Source organism: Phycodurus eques, chromosome 2 (assembly GCF_024500275.1).
Source record: "Phycodurus eques isolate BA_2022a chromosome 2, UOR_Pequ_1.1, whole genome shotgun sequence".
NCBI lineage: Eukaryota > Metazoa > Chordata > Actinopteri > Syngnathiformes > Syngnathidae > Phycodurus > Phycodurus eques.
The window spans coordinates 32,909,152-32,932,904 of record NC_084526.1 but is presented as its reverse complement, the minus strand read 5'-3'; the positions used below and the strand labels follow the sequence as shown (position 1 = coordinate 32,932,904).

The window sequence follows — 23,753 nt, the reverse complement described above, 5'->3', positions numbered from 1 at the left end:
TCGGTGGGGAGAATACTTCGAAGACCTCCTCAATTCCACCGACACGCCTTCCCATGAGGAAGCAGAGTGTGGGTTCTCTGAGGCGGGCTCTCTTATCTCTGGGTTTGAGGTCACTGAGGTAGTTAAAAAGCTCCTCGGTGGCAAGGCCCCGGGGGTGGATGAGATTCGCCCGGAGTTCCTAAAGGCTCTGAATGTTGTGGGGCTGTCCTGGTTGTCACTCCTCTGCAACATCGCGTGGACATCGGGGACAGTGCCTCTGGATTGGCAGACTGGGGTGGTGGTCCCCCTTTTTAAGAAGGGGGACTGGATGGTGTGTTCCAACTACAGGGGAATCACACTGGTCAGCCTCCCTGGTAAGGTCTATTCAGGGGTGTTGGAGAGGAGGGTCCGTAGGGAAGTCGAATCTCAGATTCAGGAGGAGCAGTGTGGTTTTCGTCCTGGCCGTGGAACAATGGACCAGCTCTACACCCTCGGCAGGGTCCTCGAGGGTGCATGGGAGTTCGCCCAACCAGTCTACATGTGTTTTGTGGACTTGGAGAAGGCGTTCGACCGTGTCCCTCGGGAAGTCCTGTGGAGGGTGCTTCGGGAGTACGGGGTACCGAGTCCCCTGTTACGGGCTGTTCGGTCCCTGTACGACCAGAGTCAGAGTTTGGTCCGCATATCCGGCAGTAAGTCGGACTCGTTCCCGGTGAGGGTTGGACTCCGCCAAGGCTGCCCTTTGTCGCCGATTCTGTTCATAACTTTTATGGACAGAATTTCTAGGCGCAGCCGAGGCGTAGAGGGGGTCCGGTTTGGTGGCCTCCGTATTGCATCTCTGCTTTTTGCTGATGATGTGGTTCTGTTGGCTTCATCCAAGCCGTGAGCTCCAACTCTCACTGGAGCAGTTCGCAGCCGAGTGTGAAGCGGCTGGGATGAGAATCAGCACCTCCAAATCTGAGACCATGGTCCTCAGTCGGAAAAGGGTGGCATGCCCTCTCCAGGTCGGGGATGAGATCCTGCCCCAAGTGGAGGAGTTCAAGAATCTTGGGGTCTTGTTCACGAGTGAGGGAAGAATGGAACGGGAGATCGACAGCGTCTGCAGTGATACAGACTTTGTATCTGTCCGTTGTGGTAAAGAAGGAGCTAAGCCGAAAGGCGAAGCTCTCAATTTACCGGTCGATCTTCGTTCCTACCCTCACCTATGGTCATGAGCTGTGGGTCGTGACCGAAAGAACAAGATCCCGGATACAAGCGGCCGAAATGAGTTTCCTCCGCGGGGTGTCCGGGCTCTCCCTTAGAGATAGGCTGCGAAGCTCGGTCATCCGGGAGGATCTCAGAGTAGAGCCGCTGCTCCTCCGCATTGAGAGGAGCCAGATGAGGTGGCTGGGGCATCTGATTCGGATGCCTCCCGGACGCCTCCCTGGTGAGGTGTTCCGGGCACGTCCCACCGGGAGGAGACCCCGGGACGACCCAGGACATGCTGGAGAGACTACGTCTTTCGGCTGGGCTGGGAACGCCTCGGGATCCCCCCAGAAGACCTGGATGAAGTGGCTGGGGAGAGGGAAGTCTGGGCGTCCCTGCTAAAGCTACTGCCCCCGCGACCCGACCCGGATAAGCGGTAGAAAATGGATGGATGTCCTTCATTTTATTTATAGAAGCACAAAAAGGTTAGGCTGCTATTGTGCCTGCAAACGTCATAGTAGGAGTCGGATCGACCACTTGGGCAAAAAAAAAAAAAAGGAAGTGAAGTAATATTTCTATCAGGAATGGGAAAACAAATTTCTCATGTCATCAAATGGGAAGACGATATGTCTCATATGCAAATAATTTGCATCTATAAACAAACGAGGTAACCTCGAGCGGCTGCACCTAACTCATGACAACCTTAACGATACCACGACAGAAACGTATTTCCAAGTTAGCCATTTATTGGCTAAATACAAGGAACCTTACGGATGGTGAGTTGAGAGCCAATGAGTGTGATGGCACACACCTCCTTTGTTAACTTTGAATATAAAGAGGAAATTCAATCAAAGATTCAAAGTGTGCGCAGAACCTCAGAGATAAAAGTTATTTCCATGATCCCAAACAATTATGTGCCCGTCTGAACCAATTAGTAATTTCTTTATGAAATTACAAAGCATGAGTCAATTAATTGGTTTTGTATCCAACCCTTTCCACAACATTCACAGAAGAGCTGTGAGGGAAAATGTTTGACATTCAGTTTAATTAGATTTAGATGTTTTTGTGGGATAGGCTCCAGCACGCCCACGAACCTAGTGAGGATAAGCGGTACAGAAAATGGATGGACGGATGGATGTTCATGCCAAGATTTCTGCATTTGTTACAAAGCTACAGTGGTGTACTTGTTGTTTTATAATAGTTCAGCCTACCAAGTACTAATCTTTGCGTTATATGTGCTTGTCTTGTCAAAAGTGAAAAAAATAAATGACAGAACAGCGTGACCTGTGGCATGTGTTTTTTGAAAGATAGTGGTAGATTTCACTTACATTCTGTGGGGGAGGGGGAAAAAAACTGATTTTAGGCTTGAAAAGGTTGGTTACCACTGATGTACGTCCTTCTAACGTCTTAAATAGTTCCTGCCAGAAAATATTTGTAAAATTCCATTGTTCCAAATTAATGCATATCCTCCTTATAGATAACTGACATTAAAATTGAGTAGCATTATTATTATTATTATTTTTGCTGGCAGAAATGGTGGCGCTTGTACCGACCCATGGACGATGAGGAAATAAATCAGAATGCCCATGAGGAGGCAGCCATGTGCCTGCAGACACATTGGCGGGGGTACCGGGAACGTCAGAGATTCACTTTGTGGAAGGAGGCTGCGCTGGTGCTTCAGAGGGCATGGCGACTGTGGCTGTGTCGACGCTGCACGGCAGCGCTTGTCATTCAGACTGCCTGGCGCTGTCATTGGGCGAGAGAGGCCTATTTGCGTCTATACGCTGCTGCCGTGCACCTCCAGGCTGTAATCCGAGGCTACCTTGCTCGGGAACGGTAAGACATACAACAGGTGTTAAACAAACGTTTAGTTATTTGTTAGCGCCAATTCAGATTTGTCTTCAGGGAGTGATAATCACAACATAGTTCTGAACATTTGAAACATGACCAGTTTAATCACAAGAAACATTGTAGGTCAAGCTGGTGGAAAACGTAGATGAACATTTGCACACTGGTCTCCCAGTTCAGCGTTCAAACCAATTTTAGTATGAGCAAGGACACAAAGCAGCTCTACAATCCGCTGATCTGCGAAAAGCAAGCATTTTCATATTAGCCGCTAACTCTCGTGAAAACATTTTAAGGTAGTTGGATGTTTGATTTGGATACACAGAGCTGTATTCAAAACAGAGTGTAAACTAATATCATAAGAATCTAGTTTGAAATGAGCTAAAACTGTTTTGTTTTCTTTCTTTTCAATCACCAGCTTCAGAGAACTGACCAAGCAGAAGCTTAGGGAGAGCAAGTATCAACTACGGAATGGGCAGGTGAGCTTTTCACCAGAAGAGGAGCCTTTTGAGAAAGTCATGGATTTGGAACTTAGCACTTGGGAGGACCACTCCTACGAGGAACGGGAAAGGACGCTCAATGTCATAAGCAGCACAGATGGAGAGTTCAAGGAGGGAGGAGTGGGAGAGGAATATGCCATCTCACCAAAATGGCACTCAGAGGCATCTACATCCACAGTAGTGGTGCGAGAGAAGCTCAGAGCAGCTGATGAGCTCAGCCAGAAAGCCACTCGGGCCAAGAGAGAGAGCCGGCGGATGCGAGAGTTGGAGCAAGCCAAATTCAGTCTGGAGCTCCTCAAGGTCCGTGCAACCTGTGGTGGAAGCTCGCCCACTTCTGAGGAAAGGCGCTGGTCTGTTGAACTGGTGCCTTCCATCACTCCCCCTCTGTGTTCCCCACAGGGCACACCTGACAGTCAGAGCTCCAGAGGCAGCTTTGAACTCTTAAGTATTGAGGATGCTCCCAAAGCTACAGAGGAGGTAACTGACAGTGAAGACCTTTGCTCGCCTATTGGCTCACTCGGAGCACTGTCCGATCCAAGTATGGAGGCTCTCTCTATAAGCCCAAAGACAGAGCAACTGAACAGGTTGCCACCTTTAGATGCCGGAAGCCATTCTCAGCAACAAATAGAGCCTGCCGTCTCCTCCACTCATCCGTCCAAACTCGAGAACTACCTCCCAACCTTTTATGTCCCTGCTAGTGAAAGCAGCACTGCCATTCTTAGTCATCCAAGGGGGGCGCCCGTACTGAACACAAAGATTGCCGTCTCTACAACTACCACCATTCAACCTTCAAAGGAAAGGCGAGAATCAACACCGAGGCCGGTGGTGGTGGTCATCAGTATGCAGAAAGAAATCCCACTGAGTGAAGAGCTGAACGAGCTGGTCTATCCCTGTGTTGAGGTTTGTGACTCAGAGTCTCAGAAGAAGATGCAAGCGCATGTTCCGGCTCCAGTACTTCATGTACCCTACCCTGTTTCCACTGTCCTCCCTCAGGTTGATCACGATGCTTTGGAGAAGCTGGTAAGGCTGAATGATGAGAAGGAGGAGAGGCAGCGTAATAAGCAACAACAGAATGAGAGGGAGATGATGGAACAGATACGAAAACAGAAAGAAGTGTTGGAGCGTCAGCGCCTATTCTTTGCTCAGTATGAGAGAGAGATGTTTGAGAAACAGAAGGGAGAGGCTCTGCAGAAGATACAACAGAGCCGGCAGAGTGAACAAAATACTGGCGGACCTGCCACCTCTAGCACACCACTAAGACCTAGATCTCTGCTCATTGAGAGAACATCAGGGATAGTTCATCACAGTAGAACCCAGTCGGAATCGTCTGACCCTTCGGTACACTCCTCACAAGGGGGGAGTATCCCCAGCAGTGCCGCTATTCCCCAGCTGCCTCCGCCACCTGCCTCTGGCGCCACCGAGAGGCGTAAGGACGGCAAGCCTGCTGCGGAGGGCTGGGCTCCAAAACTCACCCTGGAATCTAAAGATGGAGCTACAAGAGTGACAGCCGCCAAGAAAGTGCAGCGTAATCAGGGCTCCACAGTCAGCCTGACAGACAAGTCAGGCAACATCTTCTTCGCTCCCAAAGACAAAGTAAAGTTTGCTAAGTAAGTATTATGTTAATAAACTGTTTTCATTCAGCCACTGCTGAGAGTATTAAGCAGTGTTTTTACGGACCTTAAATATTTTTGGGGTTTATCACTTCAGCTCAGCATCAGTATTTCTCAGTAAATGCCTTTACTATCTGAGGGAGGAGAGTGTGGCAGCACATTGCTCGACTCAGCAACATGTATTGGGGTTTAATTATTTCATATACATCGTTTTTTTTAAATATGAATAACTGAGTACTTAGAAAACTGAAATTATATCATCTTTATTGTGATACCATCAACACACTTAAAAGGATCTAGATTTTATACCACAAAGCTTCACAAATGTTCAACATGCACACCATCTGTGACACGACATACGTTAAGTCAGTCGTTCAGCACCTGCCAGACAAACTGTAGCTCTGCACAGACAGCCTTCCTCTTTTTGTACAACATTTAAATCTGCTCTCCACTATACCAAGTTTTGAGTTTTCTTGCAAATGCAAGCTGCACACAATGTTTTGACTGTGCGAGAGCTAATTTGACACGCAAAATGCAATTTCATTGCTAGTCGTTCTTCACCCTGGAAAATAAGCAAAAGGGAAACACATTTTTAAAAAGGTTTTAAAAATCTTTGTGATGATTTGACTGACAATTGGCTATGTTATTAGACTACAGAAAAATTGCAACACCCTGTATTTGGTTACCTTATTTAGCTACTTAGCTACTAAATTGAACTTATCTGTGTAAAGGAAGATTTTATACAACACTGTCTTACCGCTCATTCGATTGTGTACGACTGCATGCATAATCCATCCATCCATCCATTTTCTGAGCCGCTTCTCCTCACTAGGGTCGCGGGCGTGCTGAAGCCTATTGCATGCATAATCATTTGCTTAAACTAATTCTTGAATTAAAGCGACACATTTGGGGTGATATACAGCGAAACAGAAACAGACACTGAAAGACACACCTTTTAACATGTCTAGCATATATTGCTATGTACAATGGGGATGGAAAGTATTCGGACCCCCTTAAAGTTTTCATTCTTTATATTGCAGCCGTTTGCTCAAATCATTTAAGCTCATTGTTTTTCCTCATTAATGTACACATAGCACCCCATATTGACAGAAAGAAAACTGAATTGTTGACATTTTAGTAGATTTATTAAAGAAGAAAAACTGAAATATTACACAGCCATACGTATTCAGACCCTTTGCTGGGACACTCATATTTAACTCAGGTGCTGTCCATTTCTTCTGATCACCCTTGAGATGGTTCTACACCTTCATTGGAGTCCAGCTGTGTTTGATTATACTGATTGGACTTAATTAGGAAAGGCACACACCTGTCTATATAAGACTTTACAGCTCACAGTGGATCTCAGAGAAAATGAGAATCATGAGGTCAAAGGAACTGCCTGAAGAGCTGAGAGACAGAATTGTGGCAATGCACAGATCTGGCCAATATTACAAAAAAGATTCTGCTGCACTTAAGGTTCTAAATAGCACAGTACCCACCATAATCCTTAAATGGAAGACATTTAGGATGACCAGAACCCTTCCTAGAGCTGGTTGTTCGGCCAAACTGAGCAATCAGGGAAGAAGACCCTTTGTGAGAGAGACCCATAGATCACTGTGGTGATCTATGGGTCAAAGATGCAGTCAGAAGATGGGAGAAAGTTCCAGAAAGTCAACCATCACTGCAGCCCTCCACCAGTTGGGGCTTTATGGCAGAGTGGCCCAACGGAAGCCTCTCCTTACTGCAAGACACATGAAAGCCCGCATGGAGTTTGCTAAAAAAAACACCTGAAGGACTCCAGGATGGTGAGAAATAAGATTCTCTGGTCTGATGAGACCAAGCTAGAACTTTCTGGCCTTAATTCTAAGCAGTATGTATGGAGAAAACCAGGCACTGCTCATCACCTGTCCAATACAGTCCCAACAGTGTAGCATGGTGGTGGCAGCAGCATGCTGTGGGTGTGTTTTTCAGCTGCAGGGACAGGACGACTGGTTGCAATCGACGGAAAGATGAACGCGCCCAAGTACAGGGATATCCTGAAGGAAAACCTTCTCCAGAGTGCTCAGGACCTCAGACTGGGCCGGAGGTTCACCTTCCAACAAGACGAAGACCCTAAGCACACAGCTAAAATAACGAAGGAGTGGCTTCAGAACAACTCCATGACTGCTCTTGAATGGCCCAGCCAGAGCCCTGACATAAACCCAATTGAGCATTTCTGGAGAGACCTGAAAATGGTTGTACAAGGAGGAATGGCAGAGGATCCCCAAATCAGGTATGAAAAACTTGTTGCATCATTCCCAAAAAGACTCATGACTGTATTAGCTCAAAAGGGTGCTTCTACTAAATACTGAGCAAAGGGTCTGAATTCTTATGGCTGTGTGGTATTTCAGTTTTTCTTTTTTAATCTGCAAACATTTCAACAATTCAGTTTTTTTGCTGTCAATATGGGGTGCTGTGTGTACATTAATGAGGGGGAAAAAAGTGAACTTAATGATTTTAGCAAATGTCTGCAATATAACAGAGTGAAAAATAAGGGGGTCTGAATACTTTCCGTACCCACTGTAAGTAAATTCAAGCTCTCCTTGCTGCAAATGATTTAAATCTTACGTCTCAAACCGAGCAGACCCTGATTATATTATCTACAATAAGAGCTCCCTCTAGAGCCAGAGAAGACATAATGCAACTTGTACAGGTCAAGTTGTCTTTTATTTCCATGTAAACTGAGAGCTGTTGGCCAAATTAGCCTCTTTGATTGTTTTTTTTCCTTTTTTTTCTTCACTATTTGCATTTCAGATTTGATAGTGAATGTTTTTTTTCTTCACTATTTTCACTTCAGATTTGACAGTAACGTCACCAAAGAGACGCCACAAGCCGTCCCCACAGAGGGGCCTGCATATGTTTCCAGACTTCCTAAAGGAGCAAAACCACATGATGTAAGCAATCTAGCATTTTTCTGATAAATAAATGTGGTGAATTCTACATTTTGGTGCAAAGAATGAGTGTAAGTACAGTATTTGAGAACAGGTGGTGAAACATAACTACCTGTAGAAGAACAAGGCTATGACAGCAACAGGGCTGTAGCCTCTTACTGTTTCAACATACTGTTATCACTTCCGGTGAACTCCAGGTGGGCAGAGTGGGGCACAAAAAGAAAGCCCGAATGTCACGGACTCGCTCAGACTTCCTCACCCGCGCACCTGTCCTTTCTGTTGGGGCCGATTCAGATGAGGATGACAATGATGCCACCAGTCCCGAACATTCCCCTCTACCCCTCTCCAAGCAGAGCTCCACGGAGGAAGGCCTCGGAGGCTCGTGTTTTAGTGACTCCGACATGGTAACGGGCCACATTGATGCCATTGCTGGCCTTGGCTACGTTCTTTACGTCTGCTTCTTTTCTCCTAACCCCGACAGCATAGAGACCTCACACTTCTTTATACTGAGCTACCACATCTGTTTTATTCAAATGACTCAGTGGAAGACACATTTTGAAATGCCCAAAAATATGTTGGTATTGGAAAAACAAGCTGTCCTCGAGAAGAAGAAAACAACTGCTGGAAAATTAGTTCATGAATCAAAGGGCCCCTAATCCTCCATTTCAAAGATGTTCATCAAGAGTAAATGTTAATTTCACACAAGATGGAAGGAGGGCGATTTTTCAAATGTGTTTTCCCAGACCTTCTACTAAACCTTTAGTGGGTTTACTAACATAACTTTACCTTTCTTTCTCTCACAGGTGTTTCGGCAGTTTTTTTGCCCAATGTTCACAGTATTTTGTGCAAAATGTGCATGCCTTTGTTGTCTGTTTTAATTTTAGCTCTCTCATCATGGTTTAAGTGTAAAATTTGTCATTCCAAAACTTTCTGAGTTTCTAGTGCACTCAGTTATAGTTAGGTACTACTAGGCGGTGTTGTGGGGGGTGATCTAGGCATGATACAAGATGATGCTGCCATCTACTGGTAGGCCGTGTTATAGACCAACGTTTCAGGCAGATTTTGTCTCCATTTTGGCCTTATGAACGTTCTCACACACTGTTATTCCAGCCTGCAGGCCCAGAAGCAAAGATGAATCTACACAAAGTTTTGTCATCAGGAGATTTAAGAAAAGTGGAATCTTTGCGCAAGAACTCACAGGACGGAAGGTTTGTTGTTTTCCTAAAAAATAACCAATGGAAATTAATAATGCATGTTGTACATTTGAAACACAATTTTATGCTGCAATCACATAGTGTTTATTTTAAGTTGTTCCGTACTTTCCTTTTCAGCAGAGTTCGCGGAAAGATGCGTTTCTGGGGCAAGACTAAGCACAGCGATAAGAAGACCTCCAGAGAGAAGCTGATTTGTGGGGCTGATTCCCTGGATGGAGACCATGGAGATGCTGGGCCACTGCTGAGAGGTCTTCAAGATCATTTCTTTATTTGTCTCTCAATAGAATCAACGTTTGTTGAGTGTGGACGTAATGGAACCTCAACATACTTTTAGATTAGAAACTCTGCTATCACAATCTCTCTGACTGAGCTTCTGGTTCGTTCCACAGGTCAAGAAAACCTGTCACCTCGCTGCAGTCCTGACCCGACATTGGACCGAGGGTTCAGAGACTTGAAAGAGAATAAGGAACCTTCTCCCAAGTTGAAGCGAAGGCGCAGTGTAAAGATCAGCAGTGTGGCGGTGGAACCTATTCAGTGGGCAAGTGATAGCCTGCAGATCCTCACCTGCACCAATGACTACAGAAGCATGAATGACTTTCTTATGAAGAAGGTATGGCCACACACACACACACACACACACACACACACACACGGATTCCGTAATGGCCTTTGTAGGATAAAATAAGAAAGCCTACACACTTTTGTTAAGGTTTCTATGAGATTACTGGTAATATAATAAAATATTTGGACAGTTACACAATCTTTAAATATTTTTGCCTTCACGCATCTGTAATGGATTTAAAATGAAACGGTCAAGGTGTTCTTGGCCTCTTTCACGTCCCTTGTTGCATTTTGGTAGCTCCAGTCACGTTCAACACTTAAAATCACCAACGGAGCTTTAAGCTACGTAATGTGTCTTGAAGTAACAATGAAGCAAAGACCCCTGGCAAAGACACTGCTTGTCAGTCAATTGTCCAAATACTTAAGTGTCTCATGCTATTGTGGTACACTGCAAAAAATACCTTTCAGAAAATGTGTACAAATGCATATAATGCTCAGTGTATAAGACATATATTTGGAAAGCTGCAAAATTAAAGCCATCATTCACATATTACTTTCTTTTCAAATCCAATGCCTGTGTCATAAAAAGAGGCGAAATAATTAAAAGACATTCTGCTGTGCGACATTTACAGCTATGTTTAGTTTACTTGTGATGTTTTATTTTAGCTCAATGACTTGGACACAGAGGACAGCAAGAAGGATACCATGGTGGACGTTGTATTCAAAAAAGCACTGAAGGAATTCCGTTTGAATATCTTCAACTCCTATTCCACAGCCTTGGCGGTATGTAATCTTACTGGATTACGGTCCGTTCACCCAGCACAGTTCGATCTGCTTTGGCTGGAAAATTGTTTCCACAGTAACTTGATCAATTCTATGCCCATTTTATGCCAGTTGGACGATGGTAAGAGCATCCGCTACAAAGACCTCCACGCTCTGTTTGAGCAAATCCTGGAGAAGACCATGCGGCAGGAGCAGCGGGACTGGAGAGAGTCGCCGGTCAAAGTTTGGGTTAACACCTTTAAAGTCTTCCTGGATGAGTTCATGACTGAATATAAACCTATGGACAGCACACAAACTAAGGTAATGCCATCACAAACCTTTGGTTTCAACTATACAGCATTTCAAGTGGTGTGGATCATATTTGAAATAAACATGCACATGTTTGTGATGTCTCTTTTGTTTTACAGCAACCTAAACCTGAACGCAAAAAGCGGAGGAAGAAAGATGCAGACATCGTAGGTTTCGTCATTGACATCATCATTATATAATATTTATCCGAGAATCACAAGGGACTACTTGCCTTTACATTCTAATTTATACAATAACTTAATAAAGCGTATACACTAACCAGCTACAACATTACTACCACTTGCACAATATTATGATATATAAGAGCTGTATCAAAAATGCTGCCTTTGCAAATGTAATAATGTTCAGTTTTGACTGATCCTGTCAGAGAGGTGTGAATTTAGCAGCATGTTTATTATTGGGATTGTAATTTGGAGTGGGGGGAGAACTTCACTACATTATTATGGGAGCTGTGTCTAATATTTTATTGTCCTCAGTTGAAGGTGAGAGGGTCACAAATATTAATAGCAGCTCTTAGTATGATGCTGCTACTAAGATTTTGTGTGTACAGTTTTACACCACTGTACACTAATGCAAACTACATCAACGATTGTTAACATATTACATAATATATAACATGATACTACTCTATCTGTCATTGACCAAACATTGTCACGAATATTTGATAAAGCTTATGTATTGGAGATATCATTACGTTGTGCAAGTGGTCATTCTATTAGGGCTTGACGGTGTATACAATGTACTTAAACACTGTACATTACATGGACGAAGGTGTGAGGACACCTCCCATTATAATTACAAGAACAAGGTTGTTGTTTGTGGCGACTTGTCCATTTATCCAGAAGACCAACGGGCTCTTGCTATAAAACCTTGTAGCGCATCCAGGCATTCCATTATGGATCTTTGAGTATTAGGAACAGAAACAGGTGTTCCCCTAAACTGTTCCCTGTTGGCCTGCGATTAGCTGGCGACCAGTTCAGGGTGTACCCCGCCTCTCGCCTGAAGATAGCTGGGATAGGCTCCAGCACGCCCACCACCCTAGTGAGGATAAGCGGTACGGAAAATTAATGACTGAACCATTCCCTGTTGGAAGCATACAATTGTCCAAAATGTATTGTTATGCTGAAGATTTAGGATTCAGGGCAAACTCTGATTAAATAATTAATTGAGAGGTGTGTTCCAGTACGTTTTCCCAAAACGTCAATATCATATACAGTGAAGTGAAACCTTTCTAATAGACATTTGTTCCCCTCCCATATAAAGGTAGAGGAGCATAATGGCCACATCTTCAAGTCCACCCAATATAGCATCCCTATATACTGTGAATACTGCTCATCGCTCATTTGGATGATGGATCGTGCATATGTTTGCAAATGTGAGTATGCTTACACACAAAATAATACATTTGTATACTAATTATTTGTGAAAGTAGTTGAACTGTTATTTCATTCAATGGTTTCTGAAACAAACAAAAAAAAGAAACCAACATTTACTTCTTGCTGAAGAACTTTGTTAGCAATTCTATTAGTTTTGTATGTTTGTAATTGAACCAAAAATCAACTTTGCCAGATGGAAAATCCACTTTTTGACCTTAAACACTTACACTTGCAAACAGTGTTGTGGTTTAACAAACCACACAATATATTACTTGTGACCTAAAATAACACCCAAGTAGATATTTTTTTTATTAGTCTCAGGTCGTGCAATTACATGTTTTTTTTAATGCAACTAGTACCTCTATGGCCCGATGCGTCATAAAGACTTTCTCATGATCTCACCCGACTCTACGCCATATAACGCACATATACAGTGTCTGAGACTGGCCTTTGAAAACACATCTCGTCCTCTCTCCCTCCTCTGTCCTAATCAGATTGTCTTCAACTGGACTCATGGGGTCTGTGACTCCAGAAATTTCTCCTCACAATTTGTCCTTTCTTCACTCAGTATAGTCTCCTCATGCCCACCAATGCTGCTCTGCCATCTTAATCTCGGTAGTTTTTATTTTGACTCGCTGAAAGATGAGGAGGCATCGCCTTTATTTGGATAATGGGAATAATGCGTTTGATTTTTCTCGCTGTGCTTACCCAGTGTGCCGTTATACCTGCCACAGAAAGTGCTGCCAAAAGACGACCACTAAATGCAGTAAGAAGGTGAGTCGGCCGCATACAATTCCAATGACTTGAATTGTGTTATTGTAGCCTATAGAGTATACACTTATTTATTCTTTATTTATTAGATACCCCTTCTTCAGGTCAATACTATTTTTTACTCAAATTTAGCAAGCTAGCATTTCATTTTCATTTCTTTTATTGTATTGCTGTATCTGCATGTGTCATTAAGCAATATTTTTGGCACTGTGAGCAGTTTGACCCGGAGCTTTCCCCGAGACAATTTGGTGTTGAGGTGTCACGTCTGACAAATGATGAGCGAACAGTGCCCCTTGTGGTGGAGAAGCTAATCAACTACATCGAGATGCACGGCCTCTACACTGAGGGAATCTATCGAAAATCAGGCTCCACCAATAAAATTAGAGAACTCAAACAGGGACTTGACACAGGTAACTTTAGCAACAAGTTACAATTGTTGTAAAAATTGGATGTTGAAACCATGGATGGTAAAGATTTAAAGATGGCTGTTCATACAAGTTGAACTTTGCTTTCTCTTTCTGCACTATCTCCATGTTGCCACAGATGTGGAGAGCATGAATCTGGATGACTACAACATCCATGTGATTGCAAGTGTGTTCAAGCAGTGGTTGCGAGACCTGCCGAGTCCTCTGATGACGTTTGAGCTGTATGAGGAGTTTATACGTGCTATGGGTAAGTCATGAGCTTGTATGTGTTAAAAATGCCTTCCACTGCACATTCTCTATTCCTGTGAGTGCCTACAAATAAAAATGTGTTTTTGCTTTCTCAGGTTTGCAGGATAGAAAAGAAATGATTAGAGGGGTGTATTCGGTTGTTGACCAGCTAAACAGAACTCACCTGAACACACTGGAACGCCTCATATTTCATCTTGTCAGGTAAGCGCAGGGGATTTGAACACTGTAAAAGGGATTGCTGCTGACAGAGTAGTCAGACACTGAATTCATACTTTCAGGATTGCTTTGCAAGAGGAGACAAACCGTATGTCAGCTAATGCCTTGGCCATAGTTTTTGCTCCTTGTATCCTGCGATGTCCAGACACTATTGATCCACTTCAGAGCGTCCAGGACATCAGCAAGACCACAGCGTAAGCAACCTGTACCGTTAGTCAAGTGAAAATACAAGACTAAAATATTGTGTACTATTTGTGTGGTCAGGAAATGTTTGTAGTCCCACTGAGGTGTATTTTTGTCCCTCCGTAGGTGTGTCGAACTTGTCATTTGTGAACAGATGACAAAGTACCAAGTGCGACTGAAGGACATCAATACCCTGGAGTTTGCTGAAAATAAGGCCAAATGCAGACTGACCTTCATCCGAAGAGCAATGGTAAGATCAAACGTTGACTGTTATTCCTTCGGAAAAGGCTGAGCCACCTGTACATAACTTCTGTTCTGTGCCATTTCATTTACATGTCCCTTACTTTGCACAGTAACCTCCACTTACAGCTATTAGAGTTTTGAGCATAGTACAATACAAGGTTGTAAGTAGTCGTAATAATAATGATAATGAGGCCCTTTTTTATTCCTGCATGACTGTGCCCCAAAGTAATGCCGACTTTATGTAATTTATTTGAATATTATGAACCAAAATTACATGGTTTTCCTTTATTTTCTTTTAGGTAGTAGCTGTCTTTATCTCATACGCCATGGTTATAAGACTTAATAACACAAAGTAGCTGCTTTGACCTGACCTTTGAAGGTGTGTCATTAAAAATATTTGTAACTTTACCTTTTCATTTTTATTTGTCTATCTCACAGTCAAATGCACCTAAAAAGGTAAAGTATTGTTGATCAGTGTTGTATCTATTGTGATGCCAACTGTCTTGGGGTTTGTGGGTGTTTTTTGGTTTTTTTTTTTGTGTTGGGTGGAATTTTCCAAGGTTCCCATCCAAGGGATGGGGATGCCTATGACAGCACTGCCCTTTTCATTCTGTGATGTGCAACAACTTCTATTGCATGAAAAAGATATGGAATTAGTGTGAAGACAGGCTTTCGTTCAGGTTTCAAGGTATAACATGAACTTTGGGGGGGTCTGTTCAAATTTAGGAGCAAATTATTATCAATTATTATCATTATCACTGAAAAAATATGACTGATGCACACACTTAAAGACAAATGTAACGCTTGGAAATAAAGTGCCGCCAATGTTGTCATCAACGAGTAAAAAGGTCTATTTTTGTCATTAGCATGAATAATATAGGTGCATCTCAATAAATGAGAATAAAATGGAACATGTATTCTATTTCATTCGTTCCAGTAAAAAAAAAAAAAGCTTGTATACTGTATTATATAGAGTCACTAAACATTTTGATTATTATAGCTGTAGAATGCATCGTTTATTCAATAAATAGTCTTAATTTGTTGTAAGATCACAAACAGCAGCAGTACCTCCCACGACAACAAGTGAGATAAAGTGAAACTTAAGTGTTGGCATTACCTAGTATATAATCTTTGTTAAAAGGGGCACCACATTGCTTTGTTTATTTTGAACAGGTCCTAGCAACAACAAAACCTCGATTTCCGAAGGGTTGCTATACTCATGTAATTTGGGTAGTTCGCCGACTTTAGAGGTTCTGATCTTTGATTCAAGAAACACACAGCACAGTCCACGTATTTTGTCAGTTTTATTTTCAAATTCTACATGCAATCAAAGAGAAAAGGGAGGAAAATCAGAATCATCTTTATTTGCCAAGTATGTTAAAAAAAAAAAAAAAAAAAAAAAAAAAAAAGGAATTTGTCTCCGGTAGTTCGAGCCGCTCCACAGACAGCCAATTGACAGAAAATACTTTTGAGACATAAAATCACAGTACTGCGCAATGAACGGTTACTGGTAATGTGGTAATGCCGATACAATTTTTGTTTGTTTTGTTATTTTTAACAATGGTGCAAATGATGCAGTCCTCTAGGAAGATAGAGCAGTTTGAAATGACTAATAGAGCAATAGTCTGGTACAGTGACCATTGTGCAAATGGTGCAGACTTCCACAAATTCAAGCGTTTTAAAGTGACTAGTAGTCCGATAATCTGGAAACAGTGTCAATTGTGCAAATGGTGCAGATACTTCTCAAGCACATGGGTGGCCGGGGATAGCACGGTATGCGTCATTTAGCGTGGTATGGCAGTGGTCTATAAGGTTGTTTTCCCTGATGGTATAGTCAATGTGTTGCTTGTATTTAGGGAGTTCGTGGTTGAATTTAACTTTGTTAAAGTCACCAAGAATAATGAGAGTTGAATCTGGGTTTTTTGTTTTTTTTCAAGTTTGTTGACTTGTTCAGTAAGCCTTAGCAGTGCGGCATTAGTGTTAGCTTGAGGAGGAATGTAAACATCCACGTATGTATGAAGCGAACTCGCACGGCGAGTAGAATGACTTAAAGTCCAGGCCTCAGTGTGTGTTGCGCTCCATGACGTCGGTACACCATTTTTCGTTATTAATATTGAAGCCACCTTTAGTTTTCACCGATAACTCCGTGACACGGTCTGCCCAGTGTAGTTGGAAACGCGGGAGCATTACGCCGCCATCGGGGATGAGTTCACAAAACCATGTCTCCGTGAAGCACAGGTCGACTGAAGTTCTTTGCTGGTCTTTGTGAGAAGATGAAGCACGTCCATTTTGTGGTGTAGGGAGGGTACATTTGCAAGGTAATTCGATAGGAGCGGCATTCGGAATCCTCTCTTACGGAGCTTGACCTGCACTCCGGCTCGCTCCCCCCCCCCCCCCTGGCGTCGCCTTTGCCTCCATGCGCCGTAGACCGCGGTCGCCCCTGCGGTGAGTAACTCAGAGAAAGATTTTTGCGGATTTATGAAAGTACAAAACACGGATTGGCGCCATCTGTATTCTACTTAAAGAAAGGTGAGGCAAATAGCGAGAGATTACACAGGGTGAATGTGCCTGCTTAATCGTTACTAATTACTTTCATGGGCCGAGGGTGAGATTCGTGAGACTTTCCCACTTGCAATCTTAATCTCAATATGTGATGCGCCAGTTTGTACTTAATTTGGTAAATAGCAAAGTTTGACTCACAGTTTGAAGAGGCGGCCAAGGATGGTGCGCGCCAAGAAGGAAGTTTGCCCTGAGCAAACCGACTTGACGGAAGAAGAAAATTCAGCTTTGCCAAAAATGTGTTTTCTGGGACCAATTGTGTCGAGGTCTGGCTGGCTAACTGTGGCTCTTTTTGGGAGAAAGCGGCTGCTTTGCTGAAAAATCTGACCACGTGGGTAGCCAGTGGTTTTCCCTTACTTTGGTCATTACGACCAAGGATCGTTCAGTGACAATGGCAAGTAACGCCAGCCAGCGGCATGGACCCAAAATGGGGGGGAATAAAAGATGAAAAGAAAGGAGCTGGCTAGGTCGAAAGGTAGCACCCCGCGGGGTCAGTAACCAGAACAGAACCAAAAGCTTCTTTTCCTTTTTCAAAGCTAAAAGAGGCAGGCCGAGAGCTGCTTCTTTTAAAATTCCCGGGATACATACAATAAGGAGAGGGATGGACCCACTCGAGTTTATGATGGGTGCGAAGGTTTGTGTGCTAAATTTCTTGAAAAAAGAATTTGGTGTGACTAAACTTTCTCTCGTATCTCACGCTTGGCTCATAATTCTTACCTCGTCTTGAGGTACGGAAAATAACTTTGTCGTCAATTGTCCTTCCTTTGAATCTAAACATGACTCATTGTGTAATTTTAAACTTATCTTCATCGCCACACTAATACTATTATTTTGTATATTTGTTTAAATAAATAAAAAATAAAAATCACATTTCGTCATCTGCAATATAAGAAAAACACATAAAAACACGAGCTTAAGCTTTGCATCAACAGTTTGTCAGTCCCAAGATTCCCTTCTTAGGGGTGCTGCTGCTTCACTGTTCAGCACCGCTTTACCACCAAAGGGGTCCTCTTGTTGTTGATAATGGAACCTTCAAAAGGGACGAATTCTCTCTGATCCACGAGTTTGTGGCTTTGCAGATCGGATTTATCAAGCTATGGCTAATTAGGTTTGTCCAGACTTTCTGTCTTTTGGCCGTTGTACCCAGTTGGGGTTCTTGAGGTACCTCTCTTTGTCTTCAGAAGGAACGATGCGGTGTGACGGTATTACTGATGGCCATTTGTCCTTTGGTTTGGAGTCTGTGATATTCGTTACATAGCTTTGGCGAAGGACAACCCCAAATTTACGAGTTCAATAAATGGTAATATTCCATAAGAAACAACCAAACATTTTATATAGTTGGTAGACAATGGCTGCATTTGTTGAATCTACCGATGATGATTCATATGAGTGAGGTATGAGTTTCACTTTTGTAATTGTGAACTTCTGAAATAAAATGAACTTTTCTATGATACAGTAATCCCTCGTTTATCGCAGGGGTTCGGTTCCGGACCACCCCCGCAATAAGTGAAATCTGCGAAGTAGCGACCACATATTTCAAGGCTGTATGACCCTCCCCAGACTATTTCCCATACTCCTATTGATCTCGACCGTACTCTTAGAAACACTTTGTGTACTCTTAAACATACAGTAATGTACAGTATTACTGTAGAGTATGTACCTTTTATTCCTTGTAATGTGTGCTTTAAAGAATTTTTTAAATTTATTTTTTTAGCAGTTGTAATGTTTTTGGCTCGGAAGCGTTTATTTTACCAAGAAAAAAAATGACAGCATACACTCAAAATCCCACGATATGGGGAACTTTGCGCGATATCAATATGAAACAAACCGCAACACAGCGAGGCAACACTGTATTGTAATATATTGAGATGCATCTGTACATTTTACCTGAAAAAAAAAATCAATGCTATATTTTTAAGCATGAAAAAAGGACCCCTACAGATTGATGAATTTACCTTCTTTATGGGCGCTCAGGTGCGCTTTGTGGGTACTCCCATTGGCTCCCACGTAACTTGAACCCTGCTCTTATCTCAGTGATTTGTTTTCCAGGGAAAAAGTAACTTTCGGCGTCTCAGCTTCCATTCGCCTTCGCCTCCTGTGAGCCCGCGATTTCCCTCTTTGACAGACACCTTAAAAGAGGAGAGCGAGGGAGACGAGGGAACCGAGTCTTTGTTTGAAATCTCCGAGCATCAGCACGCAGCAATGGAGCAGGAGGAGAGAATGCTGACGGAGGAAATCGAGAACATGCAAAAAAAGAAGTAAATGCTGCCGCTGCACATAATTAGCAAGTGCCTAATGATGTGTGTTCAGCTCACATGCTAATGTGAATGCATGCTCCTACAGAGAGGAGCTGACTTTTGAGATGCTGACTCTGGAGCCACGAGCATCTGATGATGAGACTCTGGAGTCAGAGCCCTCTATCGGTACAGCTGACAGCTCTGAAAACCTCACTGTGGACTCTGAAGTCATTTCAGACTTCTCTGGTATGTCGCTATATAGAAGCTGTAAATACAGGGTGTTTCAAAAGTCGCTCATGGTTTTGTCTGGTGTATTGAACATTTTAATTGAAACAAAGTAGATGAAATTCACAGGGTAAATATTTGTGCTGCCATCTTTGACTAAGAATGTTCAAGTCAGTGGTGCACCTCGACGTGCACCACCTTTTTGGTAGCAATCAAGCCACTGTTTTATGCATGCCTGACCAACATCTGACAACATTTCGGGGGTCATTGAAGCACACTCGTTTCTGATACATTCTTCAAGCATTGGGATATCCCAAAGCCTTCATCCATAGAATTTCGACTTGATGTAACCCCACAAGGAAAAAAAAAAAATCACATTGTATGAGATCAGGTGAACGGGGAGCCCATTCCACGGGAACACGACGACCAATCCACCAATCCGGGAACTGCTCATCCAGAAATGCACAAACCTCACGCGAATAATGCACTGGGGCACAATCTTGTTGGGAAATGACTTGCATCATCAAGTCGAAAGTCTATGGAACAATTCGTCAGAATCTCCTTAACGCTTTAAGAATGTATCAGAAACACGTGTGACTCCTGAAATGTTGTCAGATGTTGGTCAGGCATGCGTGAAATAGTGGCTTGATTCCTACGAAAAACGTGGTACACACGTAGAGGTATACTACTCACTTATGGATGAAAATTGCAAATCAAAGATGGTACCACAAATATTCATAGTTAATGCAGGTTTTACCCTGTGAATTTAATCCACTTTGTTTCAATAAAATGTTTAATTAACAGTACAAAACCATGAGTGACTTTTGAAACACTCTGTATAACTATCCTGCTCAACATTGCCCTTGTGTTGTAATAATAATCCCATTATAAATAGACGAAAACGTAATTGTCCATATCTTTCAGAGAGAGGTCCACTTTTTACTTCCCCTTGGTCACGGATATCTGATGGAAAGAACCCACTACATCGCACTCGGAGACGGCAACCCGAGTCCCAGGATTCAATCGATTCTTCCTCTGTTTCCCCCTACTCCTCCTCATCACACTTCCAGCCGTCACCTTCCCCCATCTCTAGTAGCAGCCGTGGTTTTCGGTTCCACTCCACTTCCAAGTCTCCCTCTTCAAGCTCAGGTGCATCACAGGCCCAGAATGCACCTCAAGCTTCCTGCTCTGACAGTCTAAATTGCAGTCCTACAGCAGAGCTGGAGAGCATGTTTGACGAAAGACCACGGTTTACCAGCCACGGCACCTTCAATCCAGAGAGAGGCAAACAGAAATTTAGGGGGGCAAAACATTTATCCCAGAGGCATACCAGAGAAGGCGGTGGTCACAGCAGGGAACTACCCGACATTCAGCAGCAGCTTGTGTTGTATGGGAGTAATGAATTCATGGTATGAAGGACACCATGATGACACTCCCTGGATGCACTCTTACTTAGCCTTATAACCTGTCAAACAATTGTACCGAAGTGCCCTGTATAGTGTTTCCACCACCATGTGGGGGCCAACGTAGAGGTACGAGATGGTCAGCAGAAAGAGGTCCTCTTCTGTGGTCAAAGCAGCCACCCAAGCTCTCACAGTGCCTTGGCAGCTCCACACCCAGCACCAATGGAGATGTGCTGGTCTGGATGATAGAGTAAAGGGAATGTTTAAATATGCAAAAGACCACAGAATCAGTGAATATTCCAGGGCTGAAAAGCAGAAGTATTGTCCCACAAAAATGTGTGTTCAGGGATAATTGATGTTGTATTGGATCTAAATCTCGCAATTATTAGCTGCTCTCTGAGTTTCCAGTTCTTAACAATCAATGTAAACAGTGGTTGCTTGATTGCAAAATGTAATTTTCCCTTGTATTTAATTAATTTTAGTGCCACAGAAATTCTTATTAGCCCATACAGATATAAATAATGTAAAAAGCTGGAACACCATCTTATGCTGGGTAGTCGAAGTGAAATATTTATCTTCTTTTTTTCTTTCTTTTTCCTTTTTTTTTTTTTTTCTTTAGCTGTTTTGGTCAGAAGTTACAGATTTGGGCAATGGAGACTTTATGCATGTGTTCATGTGCCAAGCGCTCATGAGAGACTATACTTATATGCTACTTTTCCACACTACAAGGGAGCTACCACCATCAAAGGGACCAAGTGAGTTGGTGTGTAATTCCTGCCAAGGGGACTTGTGTGCTGCGAGCAATGTCAGATGTGTATAGAGTCTTTGCGTTAACTATTTAACAGCCATAAATCAACTCTAATGTACAATACAGTCCATATGTACAGTGTAGTGAACAGAAATGCCATCTATTGTGACACCCCAATATCAAAGCCTCTCTGACTGTTTGCTCAATAGCAACCAAAAAATAATATAAAACCACCATGTTGTCTGTCTTGATTCCTGTATTCTGTCATCTGTAGCCTCGAGGTGTCACTTTTCAAGGACGTGTTGTTATATGGGAAAAGATCAAGGTCTTTGTGGGCTTGAGGATATAAATTATTAAGTACTCAATAAGGTTTAAGAACACCAACAATCTGCCGTCCGTATAGTGCTTTTGGTCTAAAAGCAGTTTAATTCTTAACCTTGGATTATTTCCTCAAGTGCAGAAAGATGAGTTTATGTGAAATTCTTTATCTTATTTTGCTCCTGTGTAATTTGAGTTTATTTATCAAACTATGTCTCAGCTTTTGCAGAGACATCTTGAAGTCTAATATTAATGAATAATCGAATGTTAACAATTAGAATGTCTTGTAAAGATGATCAATGTGTGGAAAGGAAACATTTTAAATCCTGCTTTTACTACCAGTTGTGGTTTTTGGAGTGGTATGGCCACACAGGGAGATTTAATATTTTTGTGACTGATTGTTTTTACTGAATTTGTGACATATTAAAAGGTTTGCTACATCAATCAAAACCATGCTGGTTCGTCATGTGCATGCAAAAAGATAAACTTGGATTTCCAGAAAGTATTCAGATCCCCTTAAAATTTTCAATTTGTTATATTGCAACCATTTGCTAAAATAATTAGTTATTTCCCCCCCCCCTCAATGTACACACAGAACGCCATATTGACAGAAAAATAAAAACGGAATTGTTGAATTTTTTGCAGATTTATTAAAAAAGAAAAATGAAATATCACACAGATTGGACTTAATTAGGAAAGCCAATCACCTGTCTATATAAGATCTTACAGCTCACCGTGCATCTCAGAGCAAATGCGAATCATGAGGTCAAAGGAACTGCCTAAAGAGCTCAGAGACAGAATTGTGGCAAGGCACAGATCTGGTCAAGGTTACAAAAAGATTTCTGCTGCACTTAAGGTTCCTAAGAGCACAGTGGCCTCCATAATCTTTAAATGGAAGGCGTTTGGGACGACCAGAACCCTTGGCTGGTCGTCCAGAACCCTTGGCTGGTCGTCCAGCCAAACTGAGCAATTGGGGGAGAAGAGACTTGGTGAGAGAGGTAAAGAAGAACCCAAAGATCACTGTGGCTCAGCTCCAGAGATGATATGGGAGAAAGTTCGAGAAAGTCAACCATCACTGCAGCCCTCCACCAGTCGGGGCTTTATGGGAGAGTGGCCCAACAGAAGCCTCTCCTCAGTGCAAGACACATGAAAGCCCGCATGGAGTTTGCCAAAAAAAAAAAAAACACCCTAAGGACTCAAAGATGGTGAGAAATAAGATTCCCTGGTCTGATGAGACCACAATAGAACTTTTTAGCGTTAATTCTAAGTGGAATGTGTGGAGAAAACCAGGCACTGCTCATCACCTGTCCAATACAGTCCCAACAGTGAAGCATGGTGGTGGCAGCAGCATGCTGTGGGTGTGTTTTTCGGCTGCAGGGACAGGACGACTGGTTGCAATCGAAGGAAAGATGAATGCGGCCAAGTACGGGGATATCCTGGACGAAAACCTGCTCCAAAGTTCTATGGACCTCAGACTGGGCCGAAGGTTCACTTTCAAACAAGACAAAGACCCTAAGCACACAGCTAAAATAATGGAGTGGCTTCAGAACAAGTCCATGACTATTCTTGAATGGCCCAGCCAGAGCCCTGACTCTGGAGAGACCTGAAAATGGCTGTACAACAACGTTCACCCTCCAACCTGACAGAACTGGAGAGGATCTACAAGGAGGAATGGCAGAGGATCCCCAAATCTAGGTGTGAAAAACTTGTCGCATCATTCCCAAAAAGACTCGTGGCTGTATTAGCTCAAAAGGGTGCCTCTACTAAATACTGAGCAAAGGGTCTGAATACTAACGACTGTGTGATATTTCAGTTTTTATTTTTTAATAAATTTGTAAAAAAAAAATCAACAATTCAGTTTTTATTTCTGTCAATATGGGGTGCTGT

General features: G+C 42.8%; 1 protein-coding gene across 9 annotated transcripts in view; it reads left to right on the top strand.

Moving 5' to 3' along the window:
* myo9aa (myosin IXAa) overlaps window positions 1–22,339 on the top strand; it is a 153,069-nt gene extending 130,730 nt beyond the window's left edge. For 6 of the 9 annotated variants that reach the window (XM_061670378.1, XM_061670381.1, XM_061670377.1 and 3 more), the window contains 20 exons: window positions 2,693–2,997; window positions 3,425–5,113; window positions 7,953–8,049; window positions 8,244–8,450; window positions 9,157–9,254; window positions 9,378–9,508; window positions 9,650–9,870; window positions 10,488–10,604; window positions 10,716–10,904; window positions 11,012–11,063; window positions 12,181–12,288; window positions 13,002–13,063; window positions 13,278–13,470; window positions 13,604–13,732; window positions 13,830–13,935; window positions 14,013–14,144; window positions 14,260–14,383; window positions 18,985–19,193; window positions 19,279–19,418; window positions 20,322–22,339. In XM_061670378.1, the coding sequence (XP_061526362.1) occupies window positions 2,693–2,997; window positions 3,425–5,113; window positions 7,953–8,049; window positions 8,244–8,450; window positions 9,157–9,254; window positions 9,378–9,508; window positions 9,650–9,870; window positions 10,488–10,604; window positions 10,716–10,904; window positions 11,012–11,063; window positions 12,181–12,288; window positions 13,002–13,063; window positions 13,278–13,470; window positions 13,604–13,732; window positions 13,830–13,935; window positions 14,013–14,144; window positions 14,260–14,383; window positions 18,985–19,193; window positions 19,279–19,418; window positions 20,322–20,812 (4,800 nt within the window). In that variant the 3' untranslated portion in view covers window positions 20,813–22,339. The remainder of the gene's footprint in view (window positions 1–2,692; window positions 2,998–3,424; window positions 5,114–7,952; window positions 8,050–8,243; window positions 8,451–9,156; window positions 9,255–9,377; window positions 9,509–9,649; window positions 9,871–10,487; window positions 10,605–10,715; window positions 10,905–11,011; window positions 11,064–12,180; window positions 12,289–13,001; window positions 13,064–13,277; window positions 13,471–13,603; window positions 13,733–13,829; window positions 13,936–14,012; window positions 14,145–14,259; window positions 14,384–18,984; window positions 19,194–19,278; window positions 19,419–20,321) is intronic. The other 3 variants (XM_061670379.1, XM_061670376.1, XM_061670382.1) reach the window with 3 other exon arrangements.
* The last annotated feature ends 1,414 nt before the right edge of the window (window positions 22,340–23,753 follow it).